The sequence below is a fragment of the Paroedura picta genome, chromosome 9, assembly GCF_049243985.1.
Source record: "Paroedura picta isolate Pp20150507F chromosome 9, Ppicta_v3.0, whole genome shotgun sequence".
NCBI classification, from domain to species: domain Eukaryota; kingdom Metazoa; phylum Chordata; class Lepidosauria; order Squamata; family Gekkonidae; genus Paroedura; species Paroedura picta.
Window position 1 is genome coordinate 39,770,561 of NC_135377.1, and position 18,108 is coordinate 39,788,668.

General features: G+C 39.1%; 1 protein-coding gene across 1 annotated transcript in view; it reads left to right on the top strand.

The window, feature by feature from the left end:
- The window catches only part of PRKDC (protein kinase, DNA-activated, catalytic subunit), a 100,779-nt gene that overhangs the window by 25,924 nt on the left and 56,747 nt on the right, over window positions 1-18,108 (top strand). Inside the window, exons 24-40 of the mRNA XM_077352448.1 lie at window positions 1,328-1,491; window positions 2,514-2,666; window positions 3,801-3,908; window positions 4,559-4,785; window positions 5,518-5,612; window positions 6,375-6,474; window positions 7,279-7,412; window positions 8,714-8,968; window positions 9,836-10,062; window positions 11,069-11,277; window positions 11,388-11,520; window positions 12,198-12,356; window positions 13,283-13,486; window positions 13,974-14,159; window positions 15,978-16,082; window positions 16,985-17,152; window positions 17,910-18,037. Of these exons, the coding sequence (XP_077208563.1) occupies window positions 1,328-1,491; window positions 2,514-2,666; window positions 3,801-3,908; window positions 4,559-4,785; window positions 5,518-5,612; window positions 6,375-6,474; window positions 7,279-7,412; window positions 8,714-8,968; window positions 9,836-10,062; window positions 11,069-11,277; window positions 11,388-11,520; window positions 12,198-12,356; window positions 13,283-13,486; window positions 13,974-14,159; window positions 15,978-16,082; window positions 16,985-17,152; window positions 17,910-18,037 (2,755 nt within the window). The remainder of the gene's footprint in view (window positions 1-1,327; window positions 1,492-2,513; window positions 2,667-3,800; window positions 3,909-4,558; window positions 4,786-5,517; window positions 5,613-6,374; window positions 6,475-7,278; window positions 7,413-8,713; window positions 8,969-9,835; window positions 10,063-11,068; window positions 11,278-11,387; window positions 11,521-12,197; window positions 12,357-13,282; window positions 13,487-13,973; window positions 14,160-15,977; window positions 16,083-16,984; window positions 17,153-17,909; window positions 18,038-18,108) is intronic.

The following is an 18,108-nucleotide window of genomic DNA, read 5'->3' on the forward strand; positions in this document are numbered from 1 at the left end:
CTGGCAAGATAGAACTAGCCCGAGTTGTCCAGGTCAGGGCAACCTGAACGTACAAAGTGTTTTGAACTTATACGTTTCATTTACAGCAGTTGTGTTGTAGGACTAAATCTGCAAATGGACTTCTTCACCCAGTATGTTACTTTGGAAAAGCTCGCAGCATTATTCTGTTGTGTTGTAATTGGTTATTCTACAGGAAGGGAAACAATCACTCCTCACATAGGTGCCTAAAAGTGCATTTCTATGCGGAGTTGATCTAGTTTAATTAATTTTGCTTACGATTTCACTGTAAATGTTTTTGGTGCTTTGTGACACAATCCAACTTCGTAATTACATCTCAGACTTCTTTGTTAAGAAATGCATTGGGTTGGGTTTGAAAGTCTGATTATCAGGGCCTTTTCGCACGGGGATCTTTGTTGCAAATTGTTTGCGGAATGAAAAATCGCCATTTAAAATAGTGGAATTCGTCGTTATGCATACCTGCCTTTGTAGTGGAATCAGTTGCGTTTTTTAGCGTTTCCCACAGGCTTCCGGTCTCGGCAGAAATCGCTAGAAAGGAAGCGCTATTGCCAAGCTCGTCCCACCCCTGGCCGTCAAGCAGCCAATGGGCAGCCGTTAGCATGCTCCCAAACAGCCCCTTTCCCTTTAAGAAAGGTTTAAAAAAAAAAAAAAACGACCCATAGCAACGAATCTAGGTAGATTCGTTGCTACGGAGAGACCCATCCAGCTGCCTAATGTGAGCTGTCGTTTGATTGTATGATCGTTTGCACGCTGCCTCGAGTGATAAAAAAAAATCCCCCCCCCCTCTCACGGGCCCGATTTTCGGCTGAATTTATTTGTAAAAAATAAAGGGACTTTATTTCAGCAAACGGGCTTTTCAGTGGTTTGTGCTTAGTGACTAAAGGTGAAGGACTGAAGCCAGGGAAGCCTCTAAACAGAAAGAGGCTCGCTGGTGCGTTTATCCCCGCTCGCTCGGAGAAAAAAAAATGGCGATCGCTTCGCCGGAAGTTTGGAGGAGAGAGCCAGGGGGAGGGACTTTGAAGAACCAGCAACAATGGTAACGCACAGGTCTTTAGCGCTACTGTTGCAGATTGGTTGCAGGAGTGTATCGCTATCCGGAGGGTGAATCCACTTTTCTGGATTCCCCTGAAAGCGCTACAACGAAGCGCTTTTTGCGGGTCGGTTTCAGGATTGTTGCAGATTGTCTACGACGTCGTGGGTTATGGCAAATTAGTAGCGTTTCCAAATAGCAACCATTGTGCTATTTTGAAGCCGTGCGAAATGGCCCTCAGTTTAACATAATTTTTATGTATTCTTCCAAATATGGTAGCTGCTTCTGCAGAGGAGAGAATGAAGAAATTTGTGTCTTGGGACACAGAGAAGCGCCTGAGCTTTGCAGTGCCGTTTGCTGATATGAAGCCTGTTATCTACCTGGATTTATTCTTGCCTCGGGTCACTGAACTGGCTCTTTCTTCAAGTGACAGGCAGACAAAGGTACTGATTTTCTACATTTTCTTGATATTGAACAAAAACGTTTATGGCAGATACTATAAAAAGAATTGCAGAATGGTTCTGTGCAATGGCTATATTGTGTAGCTCAATTAAATACACAGTTAATACACTTTATGTATCTAGGTTAAAACAGGTACCATAAACTGTATCTCATCAGAAGGAGGAATCATTTTATGGTCCCTCCAGAGGGCTAATAGTGAAGATACCTTTACATTCTTGTGGATATTTGGATGGGATACAGCAGTAATGTTTGGGGTACAAAGTAGCTCAATATGTGAACTGAAAGAATTTCCATATGTTCATGTTGGAATTGCTGAATCCCCCTAGTGACTGTATTATGTTTAATTACATATGGCTCCATAACTCACAAGAGCTGGTGTATAAGGAACTGTAGGAAGGGAGGACGGGAAAATAGTTTTGCACACAGAGCCACAAACCTTTGCTTGTTTTGTGCTACCACTGAGTCCTGCCCTGCTTAGCTATATAGGGTGGGAGGAAGCTACGTTTTTTCTGGTCTAAGGAAGCAAATGCATTTTCTTAGATTGGGGTCTTATGTTTATTTTATTTTATTAATTACATTTGTATGAGGCTCAGGGGGTCATAGACTAGTTTACTGAAATTCTGAAGCAGAAATCTGAGAGTGTAGGTTTTATGATGGTGTGTGCGCTATATATTTAGGTGCTCATACACGTTCTCTGGGTAGGGATTCTTTATTGTAGGAAAATTTATGAAATGCAGTGGTACAGAGTTCTTGGAAACAGGTTACATATATTTTTCATTTGGGTTTGTATCTCTAAAAAATAATTGTGATTTAATTGAAGATTTGACACTAGTGGTGGGTTAGTAAAATGATGTTTTACAAGCAAATGAATGTTAATAGGAGCAGCTTCAGATTATTTGGAGTAGTTTTATAAAAGGTTGGCAATTCTTCCTGCATCAGGTGTGCTATTTCCATCTACATCTGTGTGGGTAGCCACTTGACCATAACAGTTTTTCCCCTCTAGGTTGCAGCCTGTGAACTTTTACATAGCATAGTTATGTACATGCTCGGGAAAGCATCTCAAATACCTGAAGGCCAAGAAGTCTCCCAACCAATGTCTCATCTATATAGGCATACATTTCCTGTACTACTTCGACTTGCCTGTGATGTAGACCAGGCAAGTAAATCTAGTCCTTTGGTTTAAATTGGTCGGGTGGTTAGCTACTTAAAAGATTAAAAAAAAAAACAACAGACGTTTTGTGATTACTTTTCTTGTCTTGGATTTTGGCTTATCGGGGGCACCCATGTTTTTGTGTCATAGGATCCATGGAAAAGGAGAGAAGGGGAAACTGTACTACAAAGCTTAGAGCATAGCCATAATGCTTTTTTCCACATTTGTTAATTTGTCAGAAAAAAATGGCAATGCATCAGTTTTTAAACTTTGTTTTTAACGGTTCATTTGCTGCTGCTTCAATATTAATAAGCTACAAATAGTTGACTACTAAATGTCTCACATTAGTCTAGTGGGCTGGATTTAATAGGTGAATTAATAAGGGAGATGAGAGTGTAGTGCTTTTTACTTCAGTGAAATGTTGACTAAGATCTTAGTGGTTTATAAAATTATGAATGGGTTGGATAGGAAGAACATTTTTCATTCCCTTACGTAATACTAAAGCTTGGGAACACTTAGTGAAGTTGATGGACAGTCATAGGTTCAAGACAGAAAAGAAAGCATTACTGCAAAAGAAATTCAAAAGAAATTCCATCTAAACATCCGGAAGAAGTTCCTGACAGAGCGGTTTCTCAGTGGAACAGGCTTCCTTGGGGGGTGGTGGGTTCTGCATATTTGGAAATTTTTAAACAGAGGCTAGATAGCCATCTGACAGAAAGGCTGATTCTGTGAAGGCTCAAGGGGGTGGCAGGTTACAGTAGATGAGCGATTGGGATGTGAGTGTTTTGCATAGTGCAGGGGGTTGGACTAGATGACCCATATGGTCCCTTCCAACTCTATGATTCTATGATTCTATGCATACAACGTATAATTAACTTAGTTAAACATGCTGTAACAGGATGTCACGATGATAGCTTTAAAAGGGGACAAGTGAATGTGATGGAGGATAGGAGCATCAGTGACTGTTAGTGATGATGGTTAAATGAATTCTCTGTATATACTTGAGCCTCCATACTTCTGAGCCTCCTTGGACATCTGGTTAGCCACTGTGTAAAAACACTGTGCTTTTACGATCATGTTATGGCAGTGTTAATGCTAACCTAAAACCTAATTCAATACTATCTCTTTTTTCCCCTTTAGGTTACAAGGCAACTCTATGAACCTCTGGTTATGGAGTTAATTCACTGGTTCACCACCAACAAAAAGTTTGAAAGTCAGGACACTGTGACATTACTAGAAGCTATTTTGGTAGGTAACTCATCTATCAGTGACGCCATTTTTAAAATTAAAATATTTTTTCCCAGAAATGTATAGCCGCCTCTTATTTTTCAGAACCTTTTTTGGTTGCTGGAAAAGGTCATATTTATTTATCACTCTTAGCCTATATCGCTGTTTCATTTTCAGTTTATTATTTGACGATGGATAGTTTCCTGGCTCACTTTTATTGAATTTTGACCGTTTTTAAATTATCACATTTTATTAAAGCCAGCACAAATTCTTATTAACTCTTTAAAAAATCTGTATGCCGTGATTTTTTTTTAAAAAGGATCCTTTTTTATAAATGCTGAATACAGCCAAATAAAACGGAATAAAATTTAGGACAGTTGCTTAAGCTACAGGAGTCAAGAGTTTGAAACACTGAGAAATGTACAACATACACATTTAGGATGTGTGAAAAAAATATTTCCTCAGCTGTTCCTCCTTATCAAGCCATTCTTCTTCACCACATCTTATGCAGTGATGAAAACATTTGCTCCCAGTTTCTGGCACCTGAAGTTGAACACAGACGAGCCTTATGTAGTGCAATTTTTGGAACCTATTGATGTCAGTGGGGATTAGAAGGCCTAACTTTTCATAGGGTTTTACTCATAGCGAACCAAGTTTGCCCTTTCTTTCAGGCTGGGATAGTAGATCCTGTGGACAGCCCATTGAGAGACTTCTGTGGTCGTTGTGTCCGAGAATTTCTGAAATGGTCCATCAAACAGACAACGCCACAGCAGCAGGAGAAGAGTCCCGTGAACACCAAATCACTCTTCAAGAGGCTGTACAGCTTTGCTCTCCATCCCAATGCTTTTAAGCGGTTAGGAGCTGCCCTTGCTTTTAACAACATCTACAGAGAATTTAGGTGAGAGACAAAGCAGGTGCTGCTTCTAAGCAGAATACGGTACATTACAGAGATGACCATGGTGCATTGCATGCAGACGGTATTGGCTACTGAAACTCATGCTCCTCATAATTTTTATTATGGCCTGTATAAATTAAGCTGTCCTCCATGAGAGAGCATCCAGCTTTAGACCCTAACATTCTCCTTCCTCTGAGGGCAAGAAAGGGGAACAGGTGGATGAAACAGATGGGATGGGTTTTTTCCTGGAGGAACAACAACTCATTTTTGTTTTGGAAGCCTGTGAGAAGAATTTATTAGCTTCTTTTAATAAAATCTTCCCTGTAGTATAGGAACCGATTCATTTGTTTGAAATACTCTTTGCAGCGGATTATATTGCAGGCCTTTCTGGAGTGGTGAAGCTTATTTAATAAAAGCCCAAGTAGGGGTTTGCCATGACTGGAATGATTTAGGTGAATATGTACAGGGATCAGCACGTGAAGATGATTTCTTTAGGGCAGCAGACGGAGTTACACAACATTAAAATCTGTTCAAGTTCAGTAAATATGGTGCTGCAGCATGCAGTATTCGTGTCTGCTACAATCCCTCACTCCCAAAAATTTGCACTCTGCTTTTTAAAATGTTTCAGACTATGCAAACAATATATCTCTTGTCTTAAGCTGGAAGTATTGTAAAGCCCAGTCTTGCAAATAATAACTGAATCCTTATTTAATTATTTTTCCTCTTGTTTCTTAGGGAAGAGAATGTTCTGGTGGACCAATTTGTCTTTGAAGCACTGGTTGTGTACTTGGAAAGTCTGGCCTTGACCCATGGAGATGAGAAATCTTTGGGTGCATGTTTAATTAAAACCTTTTCAAAAAGAATTGCTGGATAAAGCTTATACTTAGTGCTTTAAAATGTTAAAGAAATATAGGCAGCAAAATGTTTTGGGGTTTCATGTTAGAATGTTTCAGGTTTTAAAACCTTTCAAATATTTATATCGGGATAAATATTGTTGTGCTATAAAAACATGCTGGGCAATTGGCACTTGCATTAGGAAGGACATTTTGTTTTAAACACTTGGACTATTTAAACTGTCTGTTGATTTAAAATACTTTGATTCTGCCTCATAGCATAAACCTTTTTGTTTACTTATTAAAAATAATAAAACATCAAAATAGCAGAATCATTGGCAGAAATAAATATGAAAATATGACAGCAGTTCAGCAATAAAAGTTAAGCATCTTTGCTTCCAACTTTCACAGATTTAAATAAAATGTAAACAATTTTTTAAAACTACCATGTGCTCTTTCTGCCTGTCTCCCCCAATCCTGGCTCAGAAATTAGGTTGAAATAGGTCTAGATAATGCTTTCTCCAACTAAGTCAGTAGCTAGTTGACTGGCTCTGATACCTTGTGTGTGCCGGAGGGATTGTTTTTGCTTTTTAAACAACTTTTTTGCCTCATTGTGTTTTTGAAGCATACATTGGTTAAGTAAAGTTCTTTTCATCTTATAAGATTTTAGTGTTGTGTGCAGGGTCAGAAACAGTCCTGATTATTATTTCTGATTCAATTGAGACTGTTAATATACAGACATTTTCAATTTGAAAACAGGTACAACCCAACAGTGTTGTGATGCAGTTGATCACCTGAAACGAATCATTAAGCACAAAGCATCAACTTTGAACAAAGAAAGCCAGCGGCGGTTACCTCGGTTAGTAATCTCTTCAGAGTTCTAAGAAGCACGGTTTCAGTGGGAAACAGCCACACAGCATCTAACAATGCATGTCTGCTCCCTCATATACTTTTCTGAAAACACACCCTGGTGAAACACTACTGTCAAGTCAAGTCTTTATTATTACGGTACTAGACCAGTAGTAAACACTACTGTCCTGCGTGAACATAATTGGGAGTGACACCATTGAGCTCTCAAATATTTTTCTGAGTAATCTATCTAGTGTCAACCCAGAAGGGTTTCGGGGTTTAAAATAGTAGAAGTTGCTGATAAATTGCAGTCTATGAAAATGTTGTATTTGCTGATGAGAGAGGACATCCCACCTTTCATAGAATTGGAGAGGTGGAGGCAGAGAACAATTAGTTACTTAAACGCTCTTAAATGTAAGTCCAGCCATAATAATTCCAAGTGGTCTAATAAGATAACAGTCCACATGTATGATAACAATCCATTTGAACTATCCCCCCCCCCCCAGCTTCTAACATTTCATATTTCTCATGCAGGAAATATCATGCTTCTTTTCTTTGCCCTTCGCTGCATGCTAAGCAAAATTGTAGATGACCAGTACCTTCTTCCATTTCCCAGTACCTGTCCAAATCAAATAGTATTGTCCCTATCTTGCTTACTAGTAAACATGTTTTACTATAGTATGCACTGCAAATAGCTGGGGGGTGGGGGTTGCCTACAGAAGGTCTTGGGGAAAAAATTATTCACCAAAAAGAACTTGTTAGTGTGGATTCAGTTAACAATATCATCTAATATTCTAATGTTAACTTCATGTAGGGGATTTCCACCTGATAAATCGATACGTTTAGAGGATATTGTCATGTGGCTTTTTCTGCAATGTGGACGACCCCAAACTGAGTGTCGGCATAAAGCCATGGAACTTTTCTTTGAATTTATTCCATTGCTGCCAGGTTTGTATACTATATAGGAAGTATTCCTATTGATGTGTCATAGGGGCTCAGAGATTGTACTATGGTGCTGGAAGCCACTGTGCAAATTGCTCCTCAGCCATGACAGTGACTTCAAGTGACACCTTAGTAAGTGAGTTCAGACAAGCCACTGTTTTTATCAGCTTCTGTCTTCCATTGAAATCCACATATATTTTCCATGTGTTGTAAATAAATGCATTCTGCAGAAAAATATAGTGACTGTGTCCAGGTTTGCAGTCTTTATATTTAACAAAGATAATTTAAAATCCTACTGATTACACTGGAAGCAACTTAAAATCTCTTTTTAGATGGTATATAAAATCGCTGCAAAATTATGATTTAAACTGTCTTCCACCATGCCAGGAAAATCCTTACTTTCATTACCTATGTGACAGTATTCTCTATCTTTACTTCAGAGTGGAGATTCCTTAAGCTACTTCTTCTGTTGGTCAGGGAACAATTTTCTAAATAAGCCATCTGTGTGGCAATCTAGAATGGGTTTTCATAATGGCAATCTAGAATGGGTTTTCATAATGGCCTTATATTTACAGGAGGGGAAAGTTTAGTCTTTGTAGCGTGAAGGCAGCAACAAATGCCAGAGAGGGCTCCGCTTAGTGGGCAGAAGGCAACAGATGTTCGAAGTTAGGGCAGGGCACCTCACAAGATGACAGTAGCAGCCTTGTGCAAACCCATCTGGAGTAGAGTAAGCCAAGGAAGAGGCTTAAGAGGAATAGGGTTCTGAGAAGGGAGGGCTGGAGCTGAGCTTGGCCAGCATGGGCAGAGTCCCAGAGATAAAAAGAGACTGAGGAGGTGAGGAATGCAAGCTGTCTGAATAAAGCTGAGATGTACAAAGAAGGAAGAAAGAGGAGCTGGAGTCTGATAAGACTACCAGATTGAGGCAGACTTGGTGGAACTTCCTCAAGGCAAAGACACAGTTTAGCCCCCTGGGGTTTGAAAGGCAGAAATAGTCATGTAAAGGGGAAATGAGATTGCGAGGAAGCCTGTGTGGACTTCACTGCATCCAATTTAGAGACAAGGAACAAGATTTCATCTAGTGAGTCTTTGCTGGCTAGGGAAGTCAGTTATGTTGTCCCGTTGTCCCCTGGGTGGCCATACTATTGCTGTCTTGACTGCTGGTCCATTGTTCATGCCACAGACATTCTGTGGGAAATTACTTATTATTATTTATTATTTTAACTTTTATTCCGTCCTTTGTCAGCAGACTCAGGGTGGATCACAACCTAATTAAAAACTAATGTTGCCTTTTTGTGTTTCTCTATCAGGAAACAAATCTCCATCTTTATGGCTGGATAATATCCTTCAGACACAAGGAATCCCCTTTCTCATAACGAAATTTGAAGGAGGTGGTACTGAGGGTAAAAGCGTGTCGGGAATCTTGTCTCATCCGACTCTTTCTAGTCTACAAGAAAATTTTAGTTTGCGAGCTGTCGTACAGTGGATGGATATGCTTCTGGCCGCTTTAGACTGCTACAATACTTTTATTGAGCAAGGAATGATCAAACCAAATGAAATACTAGGTAGGTGAAATCGTCTTACCGTCCTAAGTCTGTTGCACCAAAATGCAGAACTATATGTCAGAAAACCTTTTTCACTTTGAATTTGACATTTTATTTATTGTTATTGTTGTTATTGTTATTATATTTCTATACTGTTTCTCTCCATATGAGTTCAGGGCAGTTCACAACAATAAAAGCACATAAATTATAAATAAAATTCTATAATAAAATTACATACTAAAACACAGTTAACAATCCAATTCCCCCCCCTCCACCCACACACCCTTAACTACCTCTGCTGGAGATGGTATAAATAATATAGGAGAGCTGAGGAGGTGGAGGGAGGCTCATAAAGATTTGAACAGCCCTGGTCTCAACCATAGGCCTGATTAGAGAGTGCCCTTTTACAGGCCCTGCAGAACTCTGACAGCTCCACATCTTGATTGGTAACTTGTTCCATCAGGCTGGCACCAAGGCCTAAGCCAGGCAAATGAACCAAGAAGCCAAGAAGCTTCCTATTCTACTGTACCGTGCTTTCCTGCTGGGGTTTTATTGAGTCAGTCCATCTCATTAGGCATCTTCCCCTTTCAAAATGAAACTATGCCCCCCCCATTTATTGCAGGGGTCTATTTATTTCTCTGTTTATAAAAGGCTTCCAAATAGAATATACATTTAATAAATGTGCCTCCCCATGTTATATTAAAATACAATATAACTATTGAGAAACAAATACAGTATTAGAGGGGAAACGAAGGAATAATTCTGCTGTTTTTTTTGGGGGGAGGGGGGCAGGTAGAAAAATTATTTAGTCTACTTAATGTGTATAATAGGATAACATAGAACTGCATTTTATATTCCAACTGTATGATGTTGTTTAATTCTTTGAAGCTACCAATACTGAATCCTCATTCATGGTATCATTGGCGTTCTTTCTTGAAAAAATTGCCTTGCACAATGTATCTGATGCAGAACAGTGTTGTAACACTGTGTCAAAAAGCAACATGTTCAGCCCACAAGAAAAAGAAGATTACAATTACAACAAGTGCACGATTATAGTTCGTGTTATGGTTTTCGTTAGCATGATCTTGGAGACCTGTCAACAAGATTTCTGGAAGGTAGGCTTGGGTCGAATTAAGTTGTTAAAACCCCCAAATCAAGAACACAATTCATATAATGCTTCTTATTATCAGTGTGTGTTTCAAGTCCACCAAAACCCTTCTCCAGACAGGATGTTACACTAAAACAATATTTAAAAGGAACTTTGGCAAAAGAAACTGCCACAGAACTTGGTGCTAAATTCTTAAAGCTGGTTTCAGTTTATCCCAAGCAAGAGGTAGTAAAACAGCATTGGGTTTGCACCTAATAAAAAGTATTGCATGAACTGTCAAACATTTCATTGAGTAAGGGATCTTGGTATGAGCTTAAACGGCTCTCAGGATCCCATCTCTTACTCATCATGCATAATAAGAGATGACCTTGGCAGCAGCACTGACGTTATACTGATGAATGAACTGTAGATTCTGTCCTATGATGGAAATGATTAGTAACTAAAAGAAATATGTTGCCTTTGGCAATAATTGAATGTGGACACACTGAAGTTAGTATTTACTTCTTAACAAAAGGAGGACTGATTTTCCTGATATATCAATTATTTATAGTGTTAAAGTTGCAAGGAGCCATATAGGCTATCTAGTCCAGACTTTTGCTAATTGCATGATTCTCAAGCTACAGCATCACTGACAGATGATTGCCATGCATTTGCCTAAAGACCTCCTCTTAGCTAACTGGCTTCATTTTTGAACTGCTCTTGCCATAAGGAATGTTCTGCTTATAGTCAAATGACTGGGGGTGGGGTGGAGTGTTAGACTAGATGGCTTTGTAAGGCTTTGTCCATGATCCTGTGACATTTACCAGCTTTTTAAACATAAACCTCTGCAAATATAAATGCCCACATGTGTATGTTTGTTAACATAAACCTCTAAGTATATGTACACATGTGTGTAAGATACAGATATATATATTTCAAGCCTGCATTTATATAGTAAGCTCCAATGTTCATTAGTTTTTAATGGAAATTTTTGAAATGCTTGGATTCTCTGACTTTAAACTTGCCTTCTCTAGCTTCTGGAGAGAGAGTTGCTTAACAAAAATCTGATAGAACTCACCGTAAGAACAGTATGTGATCCTAAGAGCGTAGGCTTTAACACAGCTGATGTACAAGTCATGGAAAAGCTCCCAGATATCTGCGTGAGGCTTATCAAAGCTTTGATGAGGTCTCCCTATAAAGAATCTTTGGAGACTAGCATAAAGAAAGTAATAACTCCAGAAAGGTAGGCTCTCTCCTGTAATAACAGGGTGTCTTTTTAAGTGGGATCACAAACCTTTTTTGATGTGACAAATATTTTAACAACACAATCCTTATTCACCTTTGCTTTGTCAGTATTGAGAAGTTTTATGGTGTTGAGCTGTACAGTTCAGATGCTCGTTTGGATCATATTAAGCTTGGTGCCATTCTGTCTGCATGCAAACAGCTACACAGAGTTGGTCTGCTTCACTGCACCTTGCAGTCTCAGGTAAAGCCGTAGCTTTGTGCATATACTGAGTTTAGTGTTTTTGCAGGGTAAAGAAAAGTTATAAAATGTTGGGGTTTGCTGAAGTAATCTTGAAGTAACTAAAATACATGTGTCATATCAGCAAATTAAAGGACCAATATTAAGAGACATATCTTTTCCACAGCTAGATCCTAATGTGAGTAAAGTGAACTTTCCATCTTCTTCCCTCCCCTTGCAGCCTGGTATTCCCCCCCCCCTTGACTCTGAGGACCAGTGGGTCTCCAGGAACAATGGGGGACAGCAAAATGTGGAATGGGCAAAAATCACCCCCTTCTTGGCACAATTTGTTTCCTCACAACTAGCAATTGAACAGGCGGTTGTTCCATGCTGTGTGTCTGAATATTGCTGGGTAAATTTAATTCTGGTTTTGTTTGTATTAAAATATCTCTAGTATAATAATCATAAGATTTAAATATGGCATTTAAAATAGTCTAGAGGTAAGGAGGTGAAGGGCAGAACCTTTCTTCTGCAGCATACCAGACAATGCTTTTATCCCAGAAGAATCAAAGGTGTTTCGAGATGAGCAAAGAGAAGAAAATGTGGGGGGAATCTCCATTTTAAATCTGTACTCTCCCCCTTCCCTTCATGTTGTAATCATATTGTCAAGTGGAACTTTTGTTGTTTTTGTTCCCTTCAAGGGTGTAGGTCTACATTATGAGGTTGGCTCTAAGCTCCTCTTGGTTATATACAAAGGCATTGCACCAGGAGATGAAAGGAAGTCCCTGCCCTCATTGGACATGAGCAGTAAACGACTGGCTGAGGGACTACTGCAGCTGGCATTTGCTTTTGGTGTGCAGGTAGGAGGCTGTTTTATTAGTGATCTGTTCTTCCTGTAATATTCGTATCACTAGTATTTAATGTGAATGCATATAATTTGAAGCGTAACAGTATCTGTAGAAGTCACACATTATGTTCTTAAGAAGAAAAGTGGGAGTACAAAAGCCTATCTAGTTACGTAAAGCACTTTATAGAATGAATTCCAAAATACAACTTCAGATAAAAAGATAAAACACAGTATTTCACCATCCTGATCCTGGTGCTGGGATTTCTGTAGTTGGTTCACTCATAGCCATAGGCACCAAGCCATGGGTTAAGAACTATAGGGCCGGGTCTCCTTTCACAGAGATCACAGTATGGCATATCTTCTCTACATGCCTTATTATACTTAAATACAGGTAAAGCTCCAACTGTTAAGATTTGAGCAAGCAAAATGTGGCAATACCAAATGTGGCAGTTTGCCAAGCCCTCAAAATGTACAATGACAGACCACCTCTGAACATCTCTTGCTTTGAAAATTCTATGGGGCTGTCATGTCAGTTGTGACTTGGCAGCCCCCCCCCCCCCAATCTGTCGGTCGCTCAGTGATGCATATTTTCTTGGGATCAAGTCTAAGCTTTCTGAATTGTATCTCCTGAAGCCAAATGAGGCTTCTCCATCAAGGGTCGGGGCAGGGTGAGTGTGAAAGGTCCCTATTTTGTATAGTTGTGTCCCTGTATGGGGAAGGTGGGGATTCACGTCTGCATTTTGCTCCGAGGAAGACACTGAGAAGGACAAGGATTCATACCAAATAGTACCTCCCCCCCCCCCCGATAGCATCAGAGGTGGTTGAAATTTTCTATTGCTTCACAATGAGAAAAGACTTAACAGATGCAATGTTGACTGAAAGGTATAGTCATAAACATTGAAGTGCATGAAGGTAACATTTTGCATTTATTTCTTATAGTGCACGGAACTTGTGAGTCTCTTGTTGAATTCATTGATGTTATCTGTGCCATTATCTGGAGCATCCCAAAGGAACCTTATCAGTTTCTCTCATGGAGAGTATTTCTACAGTTTGTTCTCAGACACCATTAACAGAGAGCTGCTAAAAAAACTGGATGTAGCAGTACTTCATCTTATGAAATCTTCTCTAGACAGTCCTAAAATGGTACTGAGCCCTTGTTTCAATATAGTTCATTTTATAGTTCAATTTTACTTTCCAGACCAGTGAAAGAAGCAATTAGGAGTGTGCAATTATTTTTTTTAAACTGGTAGTTTTTGGTTCAGGCCTGTTAGACCTAATTTTTTTTCTGTATTTCTACAAAATTCTGGTGCTTTTTTTTCCCAGGTCAAATAGAACCAAGAAGAAATACTTTCTTCTCCCTTATAAACCACCTGATCCTGGAGCTGGCTTGGCTTCTTCTGCAGGGTGATTTAAGCTGTGCTGCAGGAGAGTCTGGCCCCAGGATCCATGTGCCACAAAATATATTTTCCATCATTCTTTGTAGAATTCGTGACATGTTTCTACTATCACTGTGGCAATAGGAACTATTTACATACTATTCTTATGAATCATTCGACTTGCATACCTTTTTTTTTAAGTTACCTTGCATAAAATGCTGCCTTCATTTCATGTAACCCTACCTTGTTTCCAGGTTGGTACTATCTTGAACGGCATGTTAGACCAAAGCTTTAGAGATCGTGCAGTTCACAAGCAACAGGGTGCGAAGCTAGTGAATGCTATACTGAAGAACTGGATACATCTTGACAACTGGAGGACCAGAGATTCAGCTCCTGAGAGCAAAATGGCTGTCTTGACACTACTGGCTAAAGTTCTGCAAGTAAAATCACCATTTCATTTCCAAAGCTGTTAATTGTGCTGGTGCTTGGAGTTGATGCTGTCCAACCCAGCCTCAAAGAGGCAGCATTAAGAAAAATCCAAGATAGCATCCTAAGTATTATTTTCAATCTCTTCTTAAGGTTGAGTCATTTTGATTCATAATGATGTTTTTAAAAGTACGCAGAATATTAACACAGTCCTGCCCAATGTTTCCAAGGACTAGATATCGCCAGTGTAATTCAGCTCTTGGGAACTGCATGTATCAGGAACCACCTTCATACCCCTCTCTGCCTTGCCCCTCATACAGCTGGCTTTGGCACAGCCGTGATAGCCTTAATCTTCCTTCAGGGAACATGATGATCTGGAAGCAAATAATCTAATGACTGGAGCCAGGACCATTCCAGACATGTAGGCTGCTCATGTTTGGGGCTCAAACCTGACCATGGCTGCTTTTCTGCATTCTGGAGGACTCTTTATGGGGATTTAAGGAAGCTAGAAAGGATCAATAACTTAACCTTATTGGGATGTTCCTGTAATTGAGCACTAGTTCCTGGGTCCAAATGGCTGCAGAATGCTGGTCTTTGTGGCCCCTTTCTGGTTTCCTCAGATCTCCTGAGATGTAGCCTGTTGAATATTAGATCCTATGGTAGATCCCATAGTTACTACTGCATCCTTCCATTGTGCCCTGCCCCAGACTATTCCTGACCATGGAAAGAGACATTCAGGGTTGGGATGTGGTATGAAAGACTATAGTAGGTTGGTGAAGTCAATGGAAATAAAATTGTATTTCATTACTGATGTGCAAAGCTTTCTGTGAAGGAGACAGTCTTTTTAATATATATTCATCTGACCTCCTGCTGGACATTCCACATTGTTCCCAAGGGTCCCCTCAACCTTTCAGGGGGTGCACTGGGCTAGATAATGTCCTTTCTGAGAACATTCAAGGAAGCTTGGCTTAAGTCTTCAGAACAGCATGCAGCAGGACTCTTAATATCCAGGGGAGATATAAGATATAAGCTGGCTCTGGATTCTGCTAAATAAGAACACCTTGCAGGACCGGAACTAGCTATACCAGATCAAATGAATTTTTTCACCCCCCTGTAATATTGTACAAATTTATATTCACACGTGTACATCTGTCAGTTTACCTCTGATGAAGATCTGTTACGTCGAAACGTGTTAGCTACAGGTCCTAACTGGGCAATACTGGTGTACTCACCTGGCTATTTTATGTGTGCCATCAGATCTTTTAATGTTTTTAAATATGAGCTCCAATAAAATGTTTCCATTTTTATAATTGTTTTCATCCCTAACCTTTTTGGTTCTCACCTGTTTTTCAGGTTGTTTTTTTTGTTGTTGTTGTTGTTTTTGTTTCCCTCTATGGTACCTGTTGTCTAGATAATGTCCTTCCTGAGATCACTCAAGGAAGCTTGGCTTAAGTCTAGTCATATTACTTTTTGTACATGGTTTGGTCTCATTGGGTTAGATCCAACCAGCTTTTCCACTGGTGAGAAAGGGAGAAGCAGTCCTATTTGACCATGGACAATAATCAAATGGATTCAGACAGATTAAGTGAAATTGGATCCCGTCAGGTTAAGTGGAAAAACTGGCTGGATCCAACCTGTTGTTCTCACAGACCTGCACAGATTTCATTTTTAGACCTGCACAGATTTCATTTTTAAATTAATAGGAAGTAGAGTATCAAAAGCACACAGCCATGAAGGCAAAATGATGGTAGCATCAGATGAATCCAAACCCTAAAAAAAGATTAGTCAATGTATATGATGACCAGTCTTTTTATTTCTCTACTTTCCTTTAGATTGATTCTTCTGTGTCATTTAATACACAACATGAGGCATTTTCTAATGTTTTTAGTACATACACAAGTCTCCTTACTGACCAGAATTTAGGCTTAAATCTTAAGGTAAGTTCTGTCTTTCTTTTGTACTGTGTTTTTAGTAGGAGTAGTAGTTCTGTAATACCTGGTGTCTATAGTATGGTCCCTAAAATAACATTATAGCTCATTGTTTGTAAAGAAAAGGGAACCAATAGCATGTTAACAGTGTGATTATATCCTTTCAAGGCTGCAGTGGGCATGTAACTCTGATTATGATTGAATGGCTAACAATGCAGCCCAGTCTGGCCCAGGCACATTTAAGTACAAAAAAAGTCTGATTAACTGTTAACATAAGGCAAGTCCAGCTTGTTTTTGTGTACTGTGGATGAATACAGTGTAACTGATTCTCTCCTTTGTCAGTAAAGAATAAAGTCCAGCCATTACACTGATTATTGTGACCACTGAATGTGGCTTAGCAGCAATATGTTCTGATAGAAGTTGACGCCTTTTTTCTTAGGATATCCATTTCTCAATGAATACAATAGAATGATTGCCATGATAACACTTTCACTTCTTACCTGGACCAGGTTTGAGCTTGTTAATTATAGAGCCTAAAGACTGGAAGGAACTTGCATAATTTAATTAATTTATCTCCACTGTGGCTTGCACAGGCATTACAGTCCCAATTCCTGGAGGGAGAACGGAGACTGGGGCATTGTGTTCTTCCTCCAACATCCCTTTCCCATGCAAACTCTACCCCCAAAAATGTTTTACAGTTAACATTAACACTGCTACCCTCAAAGGTTTGCAATCAGCCAGGATTTGAAACCAGAGTTTGAAGCTGGTTTCAAATCCAGTAGTAAAATTTGCTGTTTAGTATTCACTAACCCTGGCAGATGTTTTCTCTCTGCACATTCTTTGAAAGAATAATGATTTTTGAGGTCATTGAATATATAATGTGGTCTCATTCTAACCTGCATATATTTCAGAGTCAAGCAGTCATTATTCTTCCATTCTTTACTAATCTTGCTGGAGAAAGACTTGCGGACCTTAAGAATGCACTTGACCAATTTGTAGCATCTAATTTCCCTTTGAGATCTACTGAGTTTCCTAAAGGAACCTTAAGATACAACAACTTTGTAGACTGCATTAAAAAAGTAAGTGAAAAAATACGTGCAATTTATTGTTCTAGTTACTTATTTAAAAACCCTCATTTAGTTGGGCCCTGTAGAAATTTGTAACATGCCCTCAATCCCATTCATAGCATACAGTCTCATGAGTCATGAAAAAAAATGTATGTGTAACTTCTTTAAGATAGAAAGCAATCCCAAGCAGGACTACTGAGAATTCCCTTTGGATCTATAAAACATATTACATTTCAAGAAAAAGCTTATTCAGATTGTTTAATTTTGGTAATATCGCCTCTGTCACCTTCAGAATCAAAATGGTCTCTCCTGTTGTTATAAAGAAAACAACCAAATTGCTTAAAAACCATTTGAATACACAGCTGCCTTATATTGCATACTAATTTGATTAAAAAGTTTGTGCTTCACCAGCATTTTGTATAAAATGCACTGGTAGATCTAAAAAAAAAAAACAAATATTTGACTAATTCATCAATACAAACAGAAGAAAAAAGATGCAGTGGCCAAAAAATACCCCTGGACAGAACAAAATCATGTTGCATTAATGGAAGACACTAAATTGGTTGTCTTGCTGTATTTATTTGCTCACAGTTATGGGCATTGTGCCAACCTCATTGAAAATAACTGTGTTAACCTGTATAGACTTCATGTTTGACTCTTAAGTTCCTTTATCCCTGTAAAGTGTTCCTCATCATGTTTTAAAATACATGGTTTGTACTATATATTATCAAGAAATACCCTGTAACCATACAGCCTTTTTCTCTCATAGTTTCTAGATGCCCTGGAACTATCCCAGAGTCCTATGTTGTTGAAGCTGATGACAGAAATCCTTTGCAGGGACCACAGACACATAATGGAGGAACAATTTGAAATCAGCTTCACAAGAATTGCCAGAAGGTATTTCTCATCAGTAGCTGCAAAATGGAGAGCCTCAGTCACTGAGATCATAATGTATATGTTGAATTTTT